This window comes from Micropterus dolomieu, linkage group LG15, assembly GCF_021292245.1.
Source record: "Micropterus dolomieu isolate WLL.071019.BEF.003 ecotype Adirondacks linkage group LG15, ASM2129224v1, whole genome shotgun sequence".
NCBI lineage: Eukaryota > Metazoa > Chordata > Actinopteri > Centrarchiformes > Centrarchidae > Micropterus > Micropterus dolomieu.
The window spans coordinates 10,624,105-10,645,428 of NC_060164.1; the positions used below are offsets into that span (position 1 = coordinate 10,624,105).

General features: G+C 40.5%; 1 protein-coding gene across 5 annotated transcripts in view; it reads right to left on the reverse strand.

Moving 5' to 3' along the window:
• The window catches only part of LOC123983974 (neurexin-1a-like), a 286,657-nt gene that overhangs the window by 8,079 nt on the left and 257,254 nt on the right, over positions 1 to 21,324 (reverse strand). For 3 of the 5 annotated variants that reach the window (XM_046070492.1, XM_046070497.1, XM_046070494.1), the window contains one exon: positions 6,460 to 6,538. In XM_046070492.1, the coding sequence (XP_045926448.1) occupies positions 6,460 to 6,538 (79 nt within the window). Of the gene's footprint in view, positions 1 to 6,450; positions 6,539 to 21,324 lie in introns of all 5 variants that reach the window. The other 2 variants (XM_046070496.1, XM_046070493.1) reach the window with 1 other exon arrangement.

Here is a 21,324-nt window from a genome sequence, read left to right on the forward strand (position 1 = left end):
TTAAGCCTTTGCCCAGAGGGGTTCCACCAAAAGAGGCAAGATGAAAGAAGAGGGCCGAGCTTACTTGGCTTGAACACTACAAGTCTGGAGTTCATCTCTTCATTCGATTCCTACATATTCAGTTTACATGTTCTTAGGGCCTATATTTGTATCCAGTGGGCCTGTAGCTACACAGGAGCTTTCCACTATGTTCACAAGATTGTACAAGAGCTGAATAGTCTCCTGCTGCAAGTAGATAATCAGATCGTTAAAACATTTTGACACAAACTGTTCTGCAAACTGTCTATGAAGTGTGAAGGCACTCTTTTCGTTAGTTATCTCTGCCTTTGTTTTTCTTTTGCTGGAGAATAGTTCTTGTCCTCAAATCAACATAATGGCCAACATGATATGACATATATTATATTTCCCTGGCTCAGAAAAAGACAGTAAGCGCGTCTTTATAAAGCATTTCACTGACTGGTCAACTGTGAATCGTTGGGTAATATTTCGAAGGCCTACTTTTACAATTACCATAACTAACCTTTGGCTGGGCTTCTTTTCTTTTCTTGGGAAAGAAAAGTCTTTCATGCCCTACTTAGACTTATAAACAGACACATTGTGTTAGCATCAATGTCAGCACACCCAAAAGATGTGTGGTAGAAAAATAAAAATAATTGAAAATATAAATACGGTGGGATCAGTAAAGAGAAAGACTGACAGTGAGTGTGAAATCCTGTTTTCTCTCAGAACACACTTCATTTAAAATAGAATGTAGACAGAAGACTTGGACGGCATAATCCTCACTGAAAGAGTGCAGAAAAACAAAAATGGTAAAGATTGTCTGCATAAATGAGTATGCATGCAATAATAACACTGATGTGTTTTGCAAAAGAGCCCACATGACGCTTGAAGGTCATCATGTTGGATGGGCATGAGCTCTGATCATATTCAGTAGGCATCCGGTCTTCAGATGCGTCTTTCATTTGTTAAACCATCTCTGCTAGCAGCAATCTGTTGGCATGCAAGGTGCATGCCACTGTGTTGCGCAAAGGAAGGAATGGACACACACAGAGTTCCAGCTGGGTATGATTGAATAACCTATTAAATGTGGGCAGTGACCTCTTAAGCCAGCACAGTGCTCTTAATGTTTCATTAATCTCACAGCTACTTTTAAAACAATAATTTACTCTCATTTCCCCCCCTCCTGGCTGGGCGCATTCCAGTCGTTGCCGTTGGGTTAAAGAGAGTATTCATTTGCCGTTTGATTTATTGGTTTACTCTATGTATTGTTTCCCCACCCATAAATTAAATCTATTAAAACAAATGTCAAACACATTAGTAGCTGCTATTGTCACTGCAGAATGCTTGAGGATAGAAAAAGATAAGAGAGCATAGTGAGAGGAGGAAACTAGATATGATTAACCTTAACCTGCCTATGGGCTGTCCACAGTGAAGGGCTACTGGAGCTGAGAATAGAAGCACTGTGAGAGATTATTTGTGAAATGTAGAAAGGTGTGTATACCAAAACTTTCACTTAAGGCAGCTGGGGTGAACTAGCCTATTTCTTTCACACAAACCACGTTTCACATGACTGCATGAATTAATTATGGCAGAATGCTGGAAAAGGTAAAGGTGTAAACATATCAAAGGTCAACATCCGACTGATGCTTCCAATGTTATGTTAGGATATATCACTCTACTTCTCTGCACTCTGCACCGAGAAAAAACATGAGAGACTGGGATCAGAGAATTCCGAGTTCAGAGGAGAAACATTGTGTATTCTGAAATCAAGAATAAGAAAAACTTTCTTATGCTTTCCATCATCATTTCTTCAGCATGATGCATAGCAAAGTTTGTTCTCCAGTAACAATTAGGGGAGTATCATTTAAACATGGCACACTGTCTTTTAAAGAAGAAAAATTTACCTCTTCTTCTTTTTTACACAAGTTAGAATAAAACTTTTGCTTTCATGTCCTGGTCACTTCACTGCCCATTTCCAACAATATATCAACATAAAGTAATAAAACACAATCTCATTTTATATTTTGAGCATTTACCCAACATTCTTACCCATAAATAGATTGATATTTTGGGAAAAATTGCTTACTTTCTTTCTTTTACAGAGAGTTGGATTTAAACTCTGATATCACTCTCGCATCTATATCTTACATACGAAGCTACAACTGGCAACCGGTTAGCTTAAATGTGCATAAAGACTGGAAACACGAGGAAAGCGTTTTTACACCTCATTTTTGGTACAGATTGAACAAACAAGATATAACATGTTAACTTGTGAGCTTTAGTGGTGCTGATAGGTGGATTCTGTAACCAACGGACAGAGCCAGGCAAGCTGTTTCCCCGTTTGCACTCTTAAGTAAGCTAACTGGCTGCTTGCGGTAGTGTTATATTCCCCCCACCCGTTTTGTGCCAAGCCCCACCCTATTTTGCTGTGATCAGCTAGTACTCGTTACTTTCAACACGTCCTTGTAATTAGACACTAGCTGTGAGCGAGGCTGTGCAGTAAGGCAATAGAGATCCTAGGTGGTGCATCATCTGCAACATGTGGGGGAAAAAATATTTACTGTACAGACTTGGGAAATCAATCAATCAATCAATCTTCTCACCCAACTCTCAGACAGAAATCAAATAAGCATATTTCCCAAAATGTTACACTATTCCTATATCAGAATTCAACACTATTAATATACTTTATACTCAATTGGAATTCCAGGTAAACAAAACTATTCAGTAATACAAAGGCAATCAATTCTATTAATTCATTTAAATTTAGTTTTTTATTTCATCCAAAAGTGGAACTCAATCAGATTTGGTGATTAGAATTTCACTAAGTTGAACAAATTTGGAGAATTAGCAGCAAAAGCAAGAATGCTCAGAGGAGAAAAAACAAAAAAACAAAACACAGGCAGTCGCAGGATGTAACCTTGGTTATGGGTCACCGTGAAGCAGCTGCCCTCCATCAACGGCCTGCATGACGCCAATGAAATGAAGCAGGTAGGTAAGACACATCCCTTCCATCTGACCCCATGCAGCTTGGCAACAACCTTTTCCATTACCTTTTACCACAAAATCTGAGGTTGCTGTTTAAAAATCAGGACCAGCCGCCATCTCATCTGACTGTTCACCAGGCTATTTTCACACAACCGAGTCCACATCTATATTTTCTCCAGATGATTGGCCAACACTTCATCCTGGCCTTTAATTTCACAGGTTTTCTTGTGCTGAAAACGCTCGACTATTTGAAGCTAAATGTCAGGATTTATATAGTATTCAACATCAGAATTGCCCTTAAAGGCACATTAGGTCATTATGCAGAATATTTGCATATATTTTGTTACTTTTCTGTCTAAAAAGGTGAGGTGAGGTCACATGGAAGTTAAAGTCCTTGGCACATTTCATTTTGCTTAACTGTTTTCACAGGAGGCATTACAAAGGTAGGTGCATGTAACCGTAGTCACAGTGATATTCAGCTGTCAGAGCCCTGCTGCTGAGTATATGCACCCTCCTCGAACCAGCCTCCTATTACAGATCAGATGTGTTGCAGCACCATGGGACTGTGTATTCTTCATTGGTTTTATGAACCGGGGGGGGGTTCAATGTGGGGTTCAATTTGCTGCAGTATGATCTAATCTGAGTCCTGCCAGGTGATAAGCTCCGCTGGTAGCGATGGCTTTCCATGGTTTGCGGAGAAGACAAATAAAGCATGGCAATAAGTAAGTTTCCCCAACTGATGTCACTCAATGGCTGATAGGTATTGCTGTGGGATGAGACTACAGTGATATATAGGATGACCTTCGCCATAGATAGCTCACATAATACTCTGTTTCAAAGCTCACGTCTTGGGATCACTTATGCACCAACCATGTCCTACTGTATACATGCGCTGTGAAGCTGTGGGTGCAAGGTTGGGAGAGAGGGACAAATCAAAAGCACGCGCATCAGCTCTCTGCATTTGAGCTGCCAGACAGAACAGACAGTCAAGGCGTTGCATGAAAAATGATATTTTATTGGCATCATTAAAAGGAGTTGTTTGAACAGTAATATGAGGAAGTAGTCCTTTATCAGCAACAGTGGATCCATTTCTGGATCCACAGCAACACCGTCAGAGATGTGGTGTGTGCTTGGCAGAGCGTGTGAATGGTTCTGAATGTAGATATTAATCAGGATACGGTGTTAGACAGCTGCCACCCTGGGAAGCCCACAGCTCTGGTGTCAAATCCCCTTCAGTGATCACAGAAGGAGAGGGATACTCTGCTCTGGGAGTGTGCATCCCAGAGCATCACACAGTTCGCGACTGATGTTTTGGCAGATGCCCTTGTCAAAAAATATCATAATGCAAGCTGCTAGTGTGAATCAGTTCGCAGACCAATCTCTTGTGTATGGTATTTGACAGAGGTAGCAGATGTACATGTGAAGTACCTATTGTGATGCTGCCCAATGGGAATATCACTCTAATGTGCATGTATGAGCGTTATGGGAAGGGAGTAACTGTGGCAACAGCTAATCTTGCAAGTGGAAGGCCAGACGAACAGGAAGAGAGACAGACTAGAAAGTTGATAGTCTTTGCTGTGGGGCAGACATTAATTTAGTGGAGGTTTTATGACCACATACTGATCGATAGCACATCTAGATGGAGTGGGGGGCCTTGGGTCTGGACTTAATTGTTCTCTGTGCTTCTCATCACTTCAGAATGCATTTGAAAATCCTTCTATTCATAGGTGGAAGCTAGGGTTAGACTTAATTGCCTTCCATGTGTGGCAAGGTAAGACATTAAAAGTTTGACGGCATTGCAGGGAGCAAACAGATTTACAATCCCAATTTGTTAAAGTAAAGCTGATAAAAACAGATCGTCACATGTTTTTTGTTTTAAATTAACCAGGGCTCTTGAACACACAGTTACAATACAGACCAAAATATGTTGGTTTGTTTTATGAAGAGAAACACTTGATAATTGCCACAATCTCTGAGGGGTGTTATGTGCAAACAATAGTACTGTTCATGAGAAACAACAGGATGAACTCCCACTGCTCACGGTAGATTTAATTAACAACAGTGGGGACCCTCTACACACTTGTGTAAAAATCAGCCTTCACATACTCCTCTCTGGGTTTACCCTCCTTGATATCATGTGCCGGAGTCATGTGAGTCTGATAATTACAGCTGTGCGTTGTTCTGTCTTTCTGAGAACTCCCCTGTTTGCACATTATCAAATGCCATGAGCTGATGAAGACGAAATTAAAACACAGTAATAACAGCTGCTTTGACACATACAAAACACCTTGAGCAGTGTGGAGTTTTAGTTGTGCATGTAAGTCACAGAGACAGTTATGGAAAAATACCAGAGTTAAATGAGCTAATAGCATGAAAGAGGAAATGGATATCATGAAACACACAACTAACTGGAAAAAACATGCTATTTATTACATTAAATAAATAGTTTGATATTTTGGGAAATGTGCTTATGCATTTTTTTTGCCAAGAGTTACAAAAGAGGATTGATAGCACTCTCATGGCTGAGCAGTAAGTGTGATTCTGGAACTTGCATAAAGACTGTAAACAGGAAAGAGCTAGCTTGGCTCTGTCCAAAAGCTTAAAAATTTTAAATAATGTAAACTATCATAAAGATAATGTGTCAGTTAGTGAGCTTTAGATGTGATGGTTAAGTTTGTAGAGAGCCAGGCTAGCTGTTCCTCCTGTTTCCAGTCTTTATGTGAAGCCAAGTTAACTAGCTGCTGGCTGTAGCTTCATGTTTAGCAGACAGATATGAGAGTGGTGTCACTCTTTTGTAACTCTCGACAAGAAGGCGAATAAGCGCATTTCCCAAAATGTTGAATTACTGCTTTAAGCTATTGTTGTTAAAAAGTTAGCCTAGCTGACCTTCCAAATTCAGATTGTCCATTGTAGACTGGGGCTATTCAGAAAAGCTAGTTTGCTAAGCTGCTTACATTAAAAGGCAATGAATACTATGGTCATAAATAATGTAAATAAAAAGGCATTGCCTTGTATAAGCTTTTATATCTTTTAAAAAGAAGAACTAGGGGCGATCAGTTAGCTCCTCTTTTAAAGCGCTTTGCTGCAGGTCATCCTCTCTCTCCCACATATTTCCTGTGTCTCTTAAGTTGTCCTATCATAAATAAAGGCGAAAAAGCCGCCACAAAATACAAAAAAAGAACAAAGAAATAGAAGTACCAGTAAAACTATACTCTATGGAAGAATGGAAGCTTCCCAGACAGACCTAATGGATGGCCCCCAGCTTGCTGTCTCATGCAGTCGGTGGTAGCCAGAAGAAGAGCAACTCTGCCTCGGAGAAGTGTTCAAGCTATAACTAAAACTCCAATCTGCTCATTTAAACACTGTGTCTTAACCTATGGTGTCTAAGTGGGGGTGGACTATGACACACAAGAGACACACTGACACACCCAGAGAGAAGTAGAATAAAAAGAGATGACTAACCTAACCCACCTGAGCTCGGCTCACAGGGATCAATGTCCTCATCATCGCTCGGACACTCGGCTGATGCTACCAGCAAGTCGTCTGTTGTCTGAAAAGAGAAAGGCACACAGTAGAGTGGTGAGGGCATGAAATACTTAGTTGCATCAATGGGGTAAGATGGCTCCCACTCAGAACTACCAATAGCGGTGTTTCCAGAGGGTTAGGTTAAGGAGAGCGGGGCAGATGAGACATGAATCCAGACAGCTACACTGTTTGGCTGCTGGATTTATCTGTCAACACGGGCACACGCTGCCTGGCGCTGCAGCAGCTGCTACACTGCTTTCCAGGCAACACTATCCTTACAGAAATGAGATCTGATTATTGAAGAACAGTGCAGGGGAAAGTTCACAGCACAATTGTCAACTCGCATGCTCAATTTGTGCTGCAGTGTGCGACTTTGCATAGCCCTTCAAGGGATTGTTAAGAGCCATCACAAAACACCTCTGACATTTAGAGGACAACCAGCCATGAAAGCTTAAAAAGGAAAGTGGAAAACAAAGTGCAGAGCAACAGTAGTTTAAATCAGTATTTTTTCTTATTTCTTTCAATGTATTTCAGTATCTCTTTTACAGAATAAGCATCCAAAATAAACTACAACCATGGCAAGGTGCTTCATTATTCTGCTACCACATCTACTCCAATACCAAATCCATTTTAGACCGTTTTCGATGCACTTCCTCACTTGCCAAATACGATACATTTTACCCTCTTGGAAAATGGGAAAGGGCAAACAAAAGACCAGAAAAAAGTACACTGTAAAATATTATACTGCAATGTTCTTTTATAGTCTTGCTTCAGGCCATTTGATCAGCTCTGCGTTAAAGGTCATTTCATTTAAGCATGGCAGCCTCTTCGGGGCCGAGTTAGACTTTCGTTTGCGGAGCGCTGCTATGCAATAACCTGCTGCTATATATTTAGCCTTCCACCTCTACTTATCCTTTTTGTACAAATATTTTTAAATCCTCAAATGCATGCCTGATAGTATTTATTGTACTTAAAATGTTCATACTATGGAGTATGCAGCCACAAAACAAAACAAAAAAAACAAAACAAGGGGTAAGAAATGCATTAGGTCTTGAAAATGAAGATGGGCTTGGGGTTTTATTAAATTTGTGCTATTATTTCACTGATGTTTGACTGTGCATCAAAATATATCTGCAAGTTGGATTAGTATTGACTCATCTTAAGGAAATTAAAGGTGATGTCATTTTGCTTGACATCCATTTGGCTGTATATAATGTGATTTTATTGTGAGTCTAACATCATTTTGACATTCTGAACACGGACCAACATCATCTTTACATAATAGACCTGGAAATGATGGATCAAACCCATTAAGGGAGTTGTGGTGGAGGGCTGTTTTTGGTGCATCTGTGCTGGGTGAGGCCCGGGGAAGCCGTCCAAATGTAAATTTAATTTGCTGTGCATGAGGCTGATATACAGTGTCGGCCATCCAGATGGCAAAACCGCCGGATCCTGGAGTGCCACATCCATCACTTCAGCCTTGTGATTTGTTTTTCCTGGCGGGAGATCTTGACACTCTGCACTCACTGGCAGAGGTACGGGAATCAAGGAATCAATACTCCCTCTCTCTTCTTCCCACCTTACCACTCTCATTCTCTCTCTCTCTACCGCTTGCATCCCTCTTCTCGTGTCTCTCTCCTTTCAACTCTGTCCTTCAGATTGATTTGCAAGCGGAGAAGAGGAAGCAATGTGTCGTGGGTGTACTGGATGTAGGTTAACTCCCCATAGAATATAACCTGAGTGGAGGTGTACGCCCCTTCATATTTATGTTTCTGACTCCACATTCGGGTCAAAAAGCTATAGCCTGAGGTCCTAAATGCCATTCCCACGGTGAAATCCAATAATGGATATGGATATTTGTCTATATCTTCAAAACGGAATGCTCAATTTTATAATTGAAGGTGAAGACTTCAAACCCAGTTGTTTATGAGGTGAATGTACAATTTAAACCCATGGTTAATTTATTTTTGTTTTGCTTGTAAAGACAGGAGAAAATATTGACATGTAATTTGAGTTTATGAAATGATTTCATTAGGCCTGACTTTTAAAAATCTACATTATATGGATAAAGTGTAATAACTGAAAGGAACTGAATAAATGTATCATTGCCCATTGATTTTCAAATAAGTGTCAGGGAACCATGATATAGACCTTCAAAACAACGCCATAAAATATTGTCATTCTCATTTTACCCTCCAAGGACAAAGGCTGTGTATAGATACGTGTATCTGTACCTTTTAGTTGTGCCTGTAAGACAACTGAGTCTTCTTTGATTTTTATCAAAATATCAACCCTTTGCTATACTTTTCAAATGAATATTGTTTGTGTAGTGGATGTAAGCCTTTGAATCAACACTAAAATAAATTCTCATGTTACTGAGCATCAGTCTGCCAGCTGGGATTAGTGTGTAGGTCAACATTTTGATGTGGTCATGACCTGGTTGAAATCCAATAACATTACCGATTCATGGTGTCCTCCTCCAGTATTTGGCTTCTTTTTCACCCGTGACAATTCAATGCGGGCAATGTGAGGGGCTTACCATGCAATTTAGCCACTGTGATGAAAACTGACAGGTAGCTTGGCTGGGATGTCTGAAAAAGGACACTGAATTGAACTGCTCTAAATAACACAGGATATGCATGTGGTCATTGTGACACTGCAGTGATTTTAAAGTAAAATTGTGGTTCCCTAATCTGAATGGCATCTTTTTCTAAAGTTTTCCAGAAATACTGTATGTTTTTGTGATGGTTCATTAGCGCTGCAGAGTTAGGTTTACTGATGCAAAGAACATCATGCCCACAGGAAAGATTCTCCAGCAGATGAGCATATAAACAAGATGTACCTGTACTGTAGTTCATTTTATGCAGGTACTACTAAAATGCTAAAAGCAAAGACTCTGGGCTTGCAAAGCATCATTAATCTAGCTGTAAATTGCTGAAGCCATGGTGAACCTACGGCACAGCTCGTTTATCTGCCTCAGCTCAGAGCAGCAGAGAGCACATATGAGATGTACTAAGAAAACCTAGGGAGACATTTGAGAGTATGGAGTTCAAAAAATGTGGAAGAATAAGAGCTACTAAAGAGAGAAACATCCAACATCAAATAATAACGTCACAATGTGTATAGTACACTCATGTCAAATGTGTTAGTTGTCCAGGGAGTTAAATACACAAAGACACCAAGAAAAAAATATCTTTGCAGACCTTATAGTGAAGTACAACTATTTACTGGCCTTGGCTCGTGCAATGATTGAACCATCAAAGGGGATGAAGACCAGGAAATTCCTACCTGACTCAGCCAAAGGCGCCCTGGTGCTTTATTTAGCACTGTCATGCTGGTTTTCGATCTCTGAGGATTGATAACAGTCCTCCTTAATGAGATGTCCAGGCCCAGCCATGGTCTGCATGTGTTCTCTAAAGCTTAGTCAGCAGTATCATTCTGATGGACACCAGGTTATCTACAACCCCCCAAACATGCATCTATTCCCCACTAATGCTCAACTACACAGTGTCCAATGCTACTCTCTAATAACTACTGTAGTAGTAGCTGGCTTTACTATAATGCACTACACTTGTACACATCTCCCCTGAATGCATGTTTTCCCCTCTTAATCCTGGGCTGATGCAGGGAGGGGAGGGCTGCTCTTCAGAGAGGATGCCGTCTGCTGCTGCCCCGGTGCTCGAGAGCAAGAGACACCTTCTCTGTGATAACCTGTCGGCATGTCTCTATGGAGAGCCAGGGGTTTGCACATTGTTTTCTCTCTGGTCTAATTTGATGAATGCTCTCTGGCACACAACACGTCTCTTTGGAGACGAGCTGAAAGTCAGGAGGACACTGAAGGCATCTGAAGGGTTTAGCCGAAGCATGCCTCTGCTGTCCCAGTAATGTATTCCACTGAGGATGCTTGCTGTTTTCTTTTGCCTTTCTGCTTTTCTGTTTTTCCCTAGTAAGCCTTGTTTTTGTCCAATATAAGCTTTTGTTCTGCCAAGCTGTTTCTCTTGTTATATTCCTGATCGGTGACAATAATAAAATATATATTTTTAACTCAGTGCCCATTATCTGTTGCTCATTAGTATCAATTGTAAATCCCAATACCTTTTTCAGAATGCCAAAAAAAAGAAGGCTCATTACCAGCCAGTAAATTCTGGGTTGACTGAAAAATCAAAAAGAAAATGGCTACACATTATCATCACACACATACAGTCTTCCTGACTGCTAAACTGCACGCGAAACTGCAGATTTTGATCTATGTCTGACTGCATCTGATCCTTCATGTCCACGGACCATATACTGCACACATTCCATTAGTTCTAAGCGTCCGTCTGAATAACTGTTCCCTGTGCTCTGTTGCCATTTTCAGACAAGACCACGCATTGAATAAATCAGTGATACCAGAGGTGGACAGCACAGAAGTCTCTCCAACCGGGAATATTAAAGTTCTTGTCTGAAAAATGTCAAACTACACTACTGCTTTAATTTAATTTTAGTTCATACGTGTCTTTAATAACTTCTTCTAATCCCACAGTACATGTTTTAGTGTCTAATCACTGTGTACAAAAATGGGATTTCAGGATGTTTAGAAACCATAAGCATCATGTGGAGTGTGCATTTCAATTACAGATGCAGTGTGTTTGCTGAAATGTCAAGGTAAATAATTAGCCCCTAATTATTATGCTTTATAGCACGAAGGGACTCCAATTTAAGCCAATACTATGGCTGAAGATGTTGTTTATGTGTTTTCTGTATTTGGCACCAGCCCTTTAAGCCAAAGCTCCAAATGCCCCTAAAAGCAGGGGAATCAGTATTCTGTATATGTTCCTGCTCAGACCGTGTGCCATTATTTTTTCATGCTGGCACAGATTTACAGTAGTAGTGGCCTGCTAGTGTCCAGATCTGACCAGATTTGTAGTCTGCACAGACTAATTGGGAGGAGTTTGTTGTCCTAAGCTTCACTCTTGCAGCAACATCATTAATGTGCCAGTGAGAAAGAAGGAGAGGGAGAGGGAGAGGGAGGTGGTGGGTCAGCCGATAGATACGGCTCATGGTTAGACAAGGGATGAATTTACCCATGGCAGCCATCACACTGCAGCAGCAGCTCTTATCAGAACGCCTGATGACATCCAAGTATCTAACTTAGCACCCTGGAACTAGGTCGATGCTGATGAATAATTTAGTCCCAGATGCTCAATAGATTCCAAGTGAATAATGAAGGCGTGTGGGCCTCTAAGACTGTGAGTTCAGCCCAGTGTATTGCCTGGCCTTCGCCCACACTCTTCCTACTGCTGGTCTGCCAAGCTGTCAACATCATGGACTCACAGAGATACAGACTTCAGCAGGCTGGGAAACAATGGAATGGCATTATCACTATCAGAGCTCAGCTGTGCACCAAACTGACTGATTTATACATATAACATGCTTATCATGTTCAAAACTTATCATGTTCCAAACATCTTGATTCTCTGGGCTTTTTAACAATTAAAGAAAAGCTCCGACGCAAGGCTTCATGGTGACACGACAGATTGAGACTGCGACTCAGAGAAGAGTGACGAACAATAGGGAACAACCAGCGGGGTAAAAATGGAGATATTCTCCACTGTAGCCTCGCTGTAGAGGATTTACATCAGATTCTGCGATCCTCAGCAAATGGATCAACAAAGCTTCAAAACAGGCACTGCCAAAAAAACATCAGTCAATAAACAAACCAAAAATATATGCAAAAGAGCACAAAACAAGACCAGGTGCTTTATTATTTTCCCCAGGAAATGAATTGTAGAGATGTTACTAAAATGCTGTCGACTGTAAAACAAGTGTTTCACTGAGCGAGGCGTGTTACTATTATCTTTTCTCCTGCAAAATATAGTATAATACTCATAACAAAAATGCCTTGCATCAAAAAAATATATGATTGTAATTTACAGCCTTAATTGTGTTGCGTATTAGAAACACAAGTCACACACAAGTCACCTGGACATCACACAGTTTGACGACAGATACAAAAATATATATAACTAAAATATATATATAATTTAGGAAAATAATAGGCACAGTTGAGATTAACAGCTTTCAAACACGATTTATAAATCGCTTCTCAGTAATACTCTGTTTTAAAGCACTGAAACTATACTGCACCCCCACCATTTTCTGTCAAATTAAACCGTTCTCTCAACAACAATCCTGACTTTTCTGACTCCAGCATCCGCAATTGAAGGAATATCAAAAGATGAGGTCACATAACAATTTTTATTTTTCAAAGCCGTCAGCAATTACCTTAGGCATTTTATTATGCACTGTATTATTTTAAGTGTGAGGCCACCAAGTGCATTCTGTAGGTAGTGCGATTCTTCACAGCACAAGAAAATTCATGCAAAGAGATGCAGGCATTTCTCAAAGGCAATTAACTCTGAATAATTGGTACTTCTTTCTGTTTTGACTGCTTGTGCACGCTGTAACGCAAAACTGGCCGTGGTGGACAGATGTTTTCACTTGCTAAGTTATGAAACACCGTCCCTTTTGGGAGAGAGGCTTTGCTTTATTTAAAGAGAAGCAGCTGTTGCTGCAACTGGACCTCAGGCAGAGTATCAGAGTGTCATTAAAAAAAGAATGGTCTGAGGGTCTCCAGCTACTCCCCTGGTACCCGCATGTTCCTGTCTTGCCATACATCTTCCTTGAGGCTTAAGTCACTGCACCCCAGACAGTCTAACAAGGTGCTGGGAGGCGGCTTCGCACAGTGGGTGTACCATACAACCTACAGGCATCGTTTTACACAGACATTCCCAAGCTGACCGGCACTGACATTAATATTATACCCTGAACGATAGTTTTTATTGAAAATTAGGACTAGACTGTATTTAGTAGGTGCAGAGATTCTGAAAACACTTTGTTTGATCTGGTGGATCCAATTTTGTTAATGTCTGCAAGAGAGCATTGGATTTTGTTATCACTGATGTGTTAAGATTGTTGGTAATGTAACAATTCTCACTGTGGAAGCAAAGTCAAGGGAATGGATATAGTGAAAACAGCAGATTTAGTGTCTTAAGAATAAAAAAATAAAATAAAAATATAAACCCCAACAAGACTTGGGGAATGACTAAGCAGTGACAGGTCAATTGCTAGCTTTGTGCACAGACCCAGAACGGTGTCTGCTGTGTAAAATTAAAGGCTGCAGCTGAGGGAGGGGGCTGATGTCAGAGTGTAAATGTGTACCGTACAAGAAGATGTGGATAAAATAAACACAGAGCTGCCTCAAAATGTACACATTCCTATGTCCTCGTTAACCACGCTCCCTTTCGGGGACCGGAGAACACTGCTGTGTGAGGACTCCTTTTAATGTGGCTGCTTCAAAGCATTGCTGCGCTGCTTTGTAGATGTTCCTCAAGCCCCCCTCAGGACCCCGTTCAACTTATTTTCCGGGAAGAGTCATCTGCGTGGCCTTAATGCAAATATAATAGTCAGTATGATATGGCTCAGGCACCAAGGTAACCAGGAAAGTTGTCTGGCTGCGTGGGAAGAAACACAAAGTCCATTTCCAAGTCAGCATCTGCGTCACACTATCACCATGTCAGTCACTGACTCAGAGTGAACCATGTGTTACCGGTGCCTAATTCATTCTCTCATACGACTCAAGACAATTCTGTTGACGCTGATTAAGCTTATATTTTGATTTCTAATGAAGCATGGTGCTTATTATTTATTACCGGGAACATATAAATAATGTGCACACAATATGGACGAGTGCCTGTAGTCACCTCACAGTGCAGACAGAGTGCACATTGAGAGACCGCCACGTAGTATACAGCTTCTAGCAGATTACGCAGGAGAAGCCTGGATGCCTTCTGTTAGCTACATGCTCTAAATGATAAAATCTTAATATGAAATTCATAACACTATCTGCCTCCATCTACCTCCTACGCTTGCCCCTCTTGTTCTCTCATTTCTTCTCTCTCTTGCCTATGCATAAACACTGCACCACAGAAGTATATTACATGGTCGACTTTGTCCCCCCTCCCTTATCCTTAGCTGTCACACTTCTCAGATAAATGAAATCTGTCGGCATTGAAGCATTTTCCCCTCTGGATGCCCTGATATTTGCGTTATCTGAAATCGAATCTGGAGCTCTGTGCGTATCTGTACCTCGCCTTGGTAGTAATCTGGCCTGAGAGCAGGGAACTGCCCAGGAGGAATATCATACACTAAGGATAAGCTGGGGAGTGAGAGAGGAATAGCAATTACCAGAGAATGGCTTGTAATCATGCCGCTTTCAATCTAAATGCGAACATACAAACACTTGTCATTGTGGGGAAATAGTTTGGCTCAATCCAAAGCGACTGATTTCTTCATCTTCATGTTCCTTTACCTCAAAATCTAAAAATAGATGACAAATCTAAGTGGCTGTGTGTGTTTTGAGAGGAAGATCAGGAGAGGAAGAGATATGCAGCGTGGCCACAAATCACTGTCTTCCTGACTTTACCTGCGTCTTGACATGCAGTCCCAGTCCCTCATCAGGTGACAGGAACAAATTTGTCATCCTAATATAGATGCCATCAACGCTGAGATGAATGTACTCGGGCCTAATTCCCATGTGTAACGTTTGCAAAAACATGACATGAGGACAGAGGAAGAGCTGCTTTGCCCTACAACAGCAGACCAGGTCGCCTATAGCTCCCACAGAGCGTCATCATAATCAGATTCCTGTCCTCCAGGTCTGGATGTGTCATTCACAAAGGGCCGAATGCTACCGCTATAAACTAATGAGCAATGTTCTCATTCAGAAGAGAGGAAAAAAAAAACGCCATGATAAAATTCATGGTGGAAATCATTTTTAAAAATTCTAAATTGGAAATTCTAAATTGGACACCAATAGTAAAATTAATTTTTCATCACTAACCCATCCCTGTGACAGTGGAATGCTACAACTTTTGACTCTACCTGTTTTTAATTATTTACACATACTGTTTTTAATTTCTTTTTTGTATTTGACTTGTCATTAAGTTTTGAATTTGCAAAATGATGGTTTCATTTTTATTTTATTTCATTTATCTTTACACTAATACATAGACATTTTTTGGATAATCTTTGCAGGTCTGTCCCAAATACCATTTTTGAGGCTTCAAAAGCGTCAGTGGAAATTACTTGCTATTCTAAGCTTTGCTTATTTATATTTTTTCTCATTCATCGTTGGTTTAAGTCTGCATCTCCCGACAGAACACCGCAGTTGAATTTACTGTTAGGTAACATAACAAGTTAATTTCACCTGCCTCTCTTCTATAGAAGCTTCGAAGCATTCAGGTCAGAACCTACTTATTTGCTTTCCTGCCAAGAGTTAGAGCAGAACAACGATACCTATTTAAGTCTGTACGCTAAATATAAAGCTACCGCCAGCAGCCGCAGTAGACTCACCCTTATATTTCCAGGGTCCTAAGTTCCCAGCATGTGTGTCTCTTGATATAAACTAACAATGAAAGAGACTGGTGAGGGCTACCTTCACAGTGCAAATTGCAAAAGAACGAAGGGAGATGGATATTTCAAATGCAGCTTTAATGGTAAAAATATGTTCAGCCACTGTGGAAATATCAATGTCTAAAGTCAAGAAAATGGTTTTGCCTACAAATCTGAGGGATAAGGTTTCAAGGAGTATAACATCAGCAGGCTATATATCAGCTGTAGGAGGGTGATTACAACATATTGAGAGAAACATACACTGAACCAAAGTGTTAAAGCAGTAACTTCTTGGAGTCAGTCTGCTGGTTTTCTGGCAACCTCAGAATACCCCCTAGAAGGACATGTTGTAGTTCTAGGGGGTATTCATAGTTTTCACATGATGTCACATCCCAAAGAAAACGCTTCCTTGGAGGGGAAAAAATATATTATTTTACTTTGAACGGGTTCTGTAACGTTATATGGATCGGAAGTGCCCAATACTTGAAGTTTGTGTTCATATCTTTCTTTTTCTTAAGTTGAAAGGTGATCCAAATAAAATTTGACTGTTTTTGTGACGTCTCTGCGGGGGAGTCGCGGTGTGAGCCTCTATGTTGGTCTGTTATTTTGCGCTCCAGTTCACCTCGCACATCACGTGACTGAAACCTATGAACTGGTATTCTGAGGTTGCAAGACAACCAGCACACGTTACACTTCCACGTCCTTTGTACGGATTAAATAAACGACTAACTTTGTTAATTAGTGAGCTTAAGAGGTGCTGTTTTACACAGACTTTGTTACCTTTGGACAGAGTGGCAACAAAGCTGTTGTCAGTCTTAATGCTAAGATAAGCTAACTGGCTGTAGCTTCATAATCATTGTACAGACATGAGAAATGAACATCTAACTCTCTGCAAGAACGTGAATATGTCCCAAAATGTCAAATTTTTCATTCAAATGAATTTTGATTCAAATTCTTAGCACTTGTTGGCTTGACATTTGCGTTACCTTCCTTCCCCAAGGCCATTTCTACTCTCTTTCGCTTGTCCACTTGTCTGACATACTAACAGGCTTCATTTGCTGGCATACAAAGCCTTATTTCATTTCTGTACCTCCTGTAATTAGTTTTACCTTCATCCATCTGGTAATGAGGTTACTTATCTTACTTAAATTATCCTCCTCCTCCCTCCTTAAGCTCACCTTTATAGCAACATATATCAAGATATAGATGGCATCCGATAACAATTGCTGCTCCCTGAACAGAATTCAGTCATTCTAACATTTGTACAGTATGATCTTAATCTAATGCTCTAATTACCATGCTGCTATGAAACTCAAAAAACATAGATTTACACTCCTCAAATCAAGGAGTTCTAGCTGCAAAGTTTACAAATTTTCTTTTTTTACCAAATACATAGTGCATGTATTTTCTACAACTGAAAGGATAAATTATGGGTTTTATCTGAAGATAAAACAAGTTCATGATTTCTGTTTTGGTGAGAACTAATATGTTCAACTTGACTAGCCGAGCTTGTTTCATTACGACAAGTAGGTTTTAGATGCATAAGCCACTTTGTGCCTGACACTTTCTAACAGCTTTTGGGGAAATTATTTTTAAAAATGGAGAGGGCTCAGCACAGCTCAATGAGCAGTTGGCACAGAGCTCGTGTTCATGAATGGCATGTATAAAGCAGCTGATTGCAGAATCTTGCAGGTGGGAGCATTGCACTGTAGGACAAATTGTATCTTATGTTCAACGGTTGGCCCAGGACTATTTTCTGTTTCTACAAATCATAACAGCAAATGTCCTGAGAGACGACAATATGGTCTATAAAAACATGCTGTAAAGCTGTCAGTGTCAGTGTCTCCTCCGTGCACAATCCAACACTTTATAAAACAACAGCAACAACATTCACACTGCGTAGGTTTCATTTTTGTCATCCAAACAGACTTAGTGGGACAATCTGTAGTCCTCTGGAACGCTGCCAGCAGTATGAAACCTGCAAAAACAAAGATGCTTCTTTGTTCTGTCTTAATAATGGCAGTGAGTATGATGTAACAATTTTAGCAAATGTTCAAGTCATGTGCCTGCTGCTGTCAAACATTCAATAAATCATGTGAACACACAACACACTCACTGGCATGCGTGTGTTCAACCCTGCCAAGGTGGACTAGAACGGCGAGTCACATGGACTCGTATGTGTGCAACACAATGTTGAAGGGCAGCTTCCATAATGGCCCCTGGTGAGGCTGAGATGATGGATACGGTCTGTCGCTGCGAGTGAACAAAGCGGGCCTGAGGCCACCGCAGGTCTACAGCGTTACCTCTTTTGCCATCTGTCAGCACTGGGTGGGCACAAACCCATGGCCGGGCCTGGGGCAGCACATTCCAGGACCACACCTCACTTTAAGGGCAGGGTGGGGAGGCCGGCAAGACACCACAGGAGAGCTGTCCATCTACACATCCTGTACTTCAACCTGCTTCTGCTCTCATCAAATGATTGTTATTGTTACACATACAGCCATTGAAATATCCACTATATTCTGTTTCATCAGCTTGGATAAGTGGTGACACCAGGAGCTTTCATAGGGGACAATAAATATAATAAAACCAGAAAAATCAATAGTGCACGTATCATTGAAGAAAGCCGTTTTCCCCCCTAGAGCTTACAGTATCTCACTAGCATGATGGTCAATCCCATACATCTGCATTGCAGGGGAAATCTTATCCCGAGGATGTTTTCTTTCTGTGAATAATTGAAGGCACCACAACCTCAGAGGGCACTGACACTCAGGCTAAACACTGCAGTAAGTCCACGAGACACTTAGGTTACATATCCTCTAACATGACTGAATCATTGCTGATTTATCCTTAATGTGGAACATCCTGTGCATCCTTAGTAACCTCTCAGTTCACTGTGCATGTGCTAGTTTTTAATTGGTGAGCACACAGAGGTAGAAATTAGAGGGAAAAAAGCTGGCTTTTATCTCACAATAGGATCTGCCTCTAGATGAGTTGAAGAAAACCGTTCCACTTGGTTAGCGATGTGACGAGCAATTCCTATTAGTACGAAAAGAAGACTACAGAGAAAAAAACATGTACAATCATCTCTGCACATCAGTAATTTCCTATTGAGCTCTACTCAGTTCAATAATATTAATGTTACAAAACCTACTCATTATATTTTGTGAAGACTCATCAAAGTAAACTTCTTACTGTACTTAAGGACTCCCATGAATGTGTTTGTCTAAGTGTCTTTTTAAGGAAGATCTTTCAGATGACTTTTAGGGGAATGTTTTGACAAAATGTATGTGTCGTATCATAATAAATAAGGAAAACAAAATAAATGTGAAAAAAGTACTAACTTTGATGAATGGTCAGCAGTTCTTCAGATTAGAACCTTCTTGATTTGTAAAATTCTTTCATATGTTTACAATAAATTAGAACATCTGCCTAAAATTTTAAGTAAAAGAGCAAAATGTTAGCGCCTTACTCTATTTCATCATGTACACAAATAAAGTGAATCCAAGCGACATATTTCTCTTATCAAAAATCTGTATGTACCAAAAAGGAGGAAATGTAAATAAAGAGATGGGGAATAATTTGATATTAAGATGTCCCTTATATTGGAGGCCTTTTTAAAACCATGACTTCACTTTTTTACAATTTAATTCTAATCTGTATGATTCCTAATTGCAAATAATTTACCGTCTGGTACAGTCTGGTATCTTTCCTCTGCCTCTATGACAACAAAAAGCAATAAAAGCCATCTTAAATAAACAACCATCCATCATAAAATTCTGCAGTGAGAGTGGCGTGTACTAGTCGTGATCTGATGCCATAAAAGGAAAAAAAGTCAACCTAGGCTTTTTATTCTGCAATAAAATGAGCAAAACATACATTTGGACTGCCAGTTATTCAGAATACAGTCCTGGCTTTCTTTTTAGATGCTTGCATTTTTTTCCATTAGAGAAGTGCCTTTTGACTAATTGAGACTGTAACTCAAAAACATCTTAGTATACTATTCTGAGCAGTTTGTTTTGTAAAATTGAAATTCAAGGGAACTCATGTCCATCTCGCTGTTAGAGAACACAGACACAGTGGAGTGAATTGAGTCAGTGTGTATGCAGAGTGTATGCAGGTTGGTAATATAGGCTCACTATTGGGCCTTTTCTACAACAGGAACCTAACAACCAAGGTTAAGGTGTAGCCATTGTCACAGGGGTTAGGGTTAAGGGGTTACTGCTTTTGATTCCCCCCAGCTTTGGGCATTGCTCAGGAGGTGAAACTAAACTAAAGTTACAGGTACTCTGAGGGAAAAAACTGTAACAGCTCTTTAGCAACACAGCAAACACCACTATTAACAATGCACAGCGTGTGTTTAGATGAGCACTGCAAGCAAGTGTATTTCAATATACAGATGATATTCAATTCAGAACACATGTGTGTTTTGCTGTGTCATATGCATTTCTCCAAATAAACTGTATTTTATTTGCACAGTACCTTACTTATTTAGTACTGGTATTTTCAAAGTCATGTGATGTTTCTAGTAGTGGGCTAAAAAATAGTACGACCAAAAGCTCCATCGCTATATTTTATTTTCAGAAAGAAAAAGCTCAGAAATGACTGCACCACCTTTCTGTCTTTGTGAGAATGGAGCAACAGTTCGGTTTGACAGCATGGAGTCAAGAGAGCAGCACTGGCAGCTGTCTGTGCATCCTACAGGTCAGTTACCTGTCCCAAGGGACACACCTGTCTCAGGAAAGCTGGTCAGAGGTGAGGGAGTTGCTCTGGTGCCGGCCTTGTGTACTAACTTTTTGCTCAAATCTGTCGACCTCCTACTGCAGGTGGGGCATGCATTAATTAATTATTATCTCATGTTAACGCAGCTTTTACTATTATTATTATTATTTTGAAAGCCCGTTGCTCACTGGCTCTGAATGGCCTACAGTCAAACCATGGTCACAGGAGGCGTGTGGGAGAAGTAAATAAACAAAAGCAAGATAAGCGATCAAATGCCATAGTGCAGTGGATAGCTGCACACTGCATGCTGATTAGTATAGGGGAAGATGTCCTTCTTAGGAACGTTCTTAAAATCGCAATGTAGTCGCTTGGCCCCGTGGGGTTGCTTTGCGCTCCTCATGTGAACAGGAGACAAGCACTCGATGGATAGTAACCATGGCAATGGCTTCAGTGTGCAACACAGCTGTAGCCTAAAAAATTAAGTTAAAATTATAAGCCACATAACTTTACCTGCTAGGCCTTCATCTAGTTTTGCGGGGATGCTCTGTGAATTCCCTCCTGTTGATGTCCTATTTAGTTAAACAGTAATTGATTCTGGAAACTCACAAACAGCGAGGATCAGGCTCTCTTCCAAGGATTTATGCTCCGCGTCGC